Source organism: Phaeoacremonium minimum (genome assembly GCF_000392275.1).
Source record: "Phaeoacremonium minimum UCRPA7 unplaced genomic scaffold PA7_03_scaffold_580, whole genome shotgun sequence".
Classification (NCBI taxonomy): Eukaryota; Fungi; Ascomycota; class Sordariomycetes; order Togniniales; family Togniniaceae; genus Phaeoacremonium; species Phaeoacremonium minimum.
The window spans coordinates 420385-423449 of record NW_006921482.1 but is presented as its reverse complement, the minus strand read 5'-3'; the positions used below and the strand labels follow the sequence as shown (position 1 = coordinate 423449).

Here is a 3065-nt window from a genome sequence, read left to right as displayed (position 1 = left end):
GCTATAATAGGATCTTGCGAACTCATGCCGGCACAATACACTCTTTACTCGACTAAAGGGGAATCCCCAGTCTTTCGAAAGCTGCGCTAGACTTTGCATAGCATAGTGCGCTCACAACGAGTGCCTTCGTTGCAAAGGGGGTCGTCATTTTCATAGTCAGTTGTTGAGTTGCGCCACACCACATACTACAAATCACACTACATCAGCATGGCGGACAACGCCCAAGCTAGCGAGTCTCTGAAGACTCATGTTCAAGCATCCGAAGCTCGTCGATTTGTTGAAGCCGTTCTGACCGCAAACAAGGTGCCTCCTGCCAATGCCAGCATAATTGCTCGTTGCCTTGTAGCAGCGGATCTCCGTGGCGTGGATACACACGGTATGAATCGTATCCCATCGTATATGGAACGCATTCGGCAGGGTGTTCTCAGTCCTAATGCACAACCGGAAGTCCGCCAGGTGACTCCAGTGGTTGCGCATGTGGACGGGCACAATGCCTTCGGTTTCCTTGCCGCCCACGCCGGTATGGCGGCTGCTATTGAATCCGCCCGCACGTATGGTATCGGCATGGCAAGTGTGGCACATTCAAATCACTTCGGGATGTCTGCGTGGATAGTTCAACAGGCAATTGAGGCTGACATGATGAGCTTGGTATTCACCAACTCAAGCCCTGCTCTGCCAGTTTGGGGCGGCAAGAGTAAGCTCATGGGTGTATCACCTATCGCTTGCGGAGCGCCGGGAAAAGATAATAATCCTTTCATTCTTGATATGGCCCCGTCGGTGGCAGCACGTGGCAAGATATACAAAGCAAAACGAAGGAATGAGAAGATTCCATTAGACTGGGCACTCGACGCTGAGGGAAAGCCTACAGATGACCCAGTTGCCGCTCTTGGGGGTGTCATGTTGCCAATGGGCGGGCCGAAAGGCTCAGGGCTATCTATTATGATGGACGTCTTTTCGGGTGTTCTATCTGGTTCCGCCTTTGCCGGAAATGTTACGGGTCCCTACGACCCGTCTAAACCTGCTGATGTTGGCCATTTTCTCGTTGCTATCAAGCCAGATCTCTTCATGAGTCTGGATCAATTCAGAGACAGGATGGGTTACTTGTACCAGCGAGTCACCGGATCAGAGAAGGCTGCGGGAGTAGATCGCATCTATTTTCCTGGCGAGATCGAGCAGCTCTCACAGCAAGAGAGGGAAAAAAGTGGGATTCCTCTAGTACAGGCGGAGATAGATGCTCTGAATGAGGAGGCGCAGAAGGTGGGTGTAGATCCACTAGTTACGATGTCGTCAAAGTGATCATGCTGCATAGGAAAGGAGAAAGGAGTTAGTCACACAGAGCAACGAATCAGAGCTCTTATATGGAACAGCGTGCCAGTGAGATCAATATTGAATGCAACCACTTTAAGTGCAACTGCTTAGACGAGTGTATTAAACTAAAGTCGTTCAAGCTGGACCTAAGTTAACTAGAAGCACAGCTTGTAGTTGAGTCGATCTATGCCAACAACTACTCTCTAGTTCCTGATCAACGACATCAAACATTATCTGGTCGCTACCAGAGGATAAATTCTTATTCTACCTGCTATCTTCCCTCCACTCCCTTTTTCCCTTGCAAGAATTCATTGTTTGCAAGTAATGTCTATCCACTGCCAGAGTCCAATGAATGCTTCATACGACTGTACGTACTTAATGGTTAAATATACGACATATTTATCTTCTGTCTACCATTGCTAAGGCACCCAAAGACTTCTCATGACGATTAGCTGTGCTATAATACATGCAACATAATCTATTCCTTATCTCCTTGAGCTTCTGCGAGTAACCTTGCGGCTTTATCTGATCTTGGTTTGAAAGACACTTCAAATTTGCCCGGATGACTGGAAAGACCTGTGCTAAAAACGATTTTCTGTTCTACAGGCTTGCCATCTAAGCCAACTGGTTTTGAAATATCAAGCGTTGCAATCATAGTCGCCATGATGATCCAGACTGAAGCCTGCGCAAGATGGCGGCCAACACAAATCCTATCAAGAGTTAACGCAATCTCCAATCCCAGGTTACGAAGTGAAGGACTCTTTACCTGCGTCCAAAGCCAAATGGTCCAACCAGGAACGGTTCTCCATCCCCGCCTTCTTCTTTGGGTGTAAACCTCTCAGGATTGAAAGCCTCGGGGTTTTTATAAACGTTTGTATCCCGGCTCATGGCATAGGTATTATAGTAGACGTAGGTTCTAATTAATCTGAGCGATGCATGATTAGTTGGCATGACAGAAGGACTTACCCTTTAGGAATGAACATCCCGTTATATATGTCATCTTTAAGTGACTTGTGTGGGATCCCAATAGGCGATAGTGGTCGCCATCTTGTTGTTTCCTCAACTATGTAGTCGATGTAACGCAATTTCGGACGATCAGAGAGGGCTGGAAGTCTATCTGTGCCGACGACTTGATCTATTTCGGCCCTAGCCTTTTGGAACACTTCTGGGTTCTGCATCATATTGAGAAGAGCGACTGTTGTCGTTGCCAAAGTCTGATTCGCCGTCAGTACCTACGATTGTAATGTCTCTTTTAAAGAAAGCGAGCTTACGGTATTCGAGCCGGCAATAAAGACTGACCCTGACGCGCCCTGAATATCCTGCATTGTGAAGTGGTTTGGAATACCTTTCTCCACATTTTCGTCGTACTTCTTCAAAAGTGAATAAGCAAAAGACGGATTTGCCGTACCTTGTTCCTGATACTGTTTAGCAATAGGGCACCTAGAAATAAAATTGAGAGACCTGACTAACATATTCTTTTTTAATAGAGGCGAAGGGAATATCGTGAAGATTCTTAATGGCCCACCGCCAAGCCCTGGCATGTTGAAGAGTTGTAGAGAAATTCAGAATCTCGGGGATGAACCGGACTACCCGTGTCAGTCTCTCAGATGCATCTTGAATAAAACACCATTCGATTCTTACATGATGGTAAATAATCAACAAGCGTAGTCCCGGGGTTGCCGCCCTTTGCTGTGGCCATATTGGCGTCTGTCGCAATCTTGATGTACGGATCGTCGTCAGACTTCACAGTGACACCA

At 47.1% G+C, this 3065-nt stretch overlaps 1 protein-coding gene across 1 annotated transcript; it reads left to right on the top strand.

The window, feature by feature from the left end:
* Window positions 1-207: 207 nt before the first annotated feature.
* UCRPA7_8166 (putative malate l-lactate protein) lies at window positions 208-1296 on the top strand (the record flags this gene model as incomplete). Its single annotated transcript, XM_007920685.1, has 1 exon — window positions 208-1296. One exon carries the CDS (start codon window positions 208-210, stop codon window positions 1294-1296), a length of 1089 nt encoding a protein of 362 aa, XP_007918876.1.
* Between the last annotated feature and the right edge of the window lie 1769 nt (window positions 1297-3065).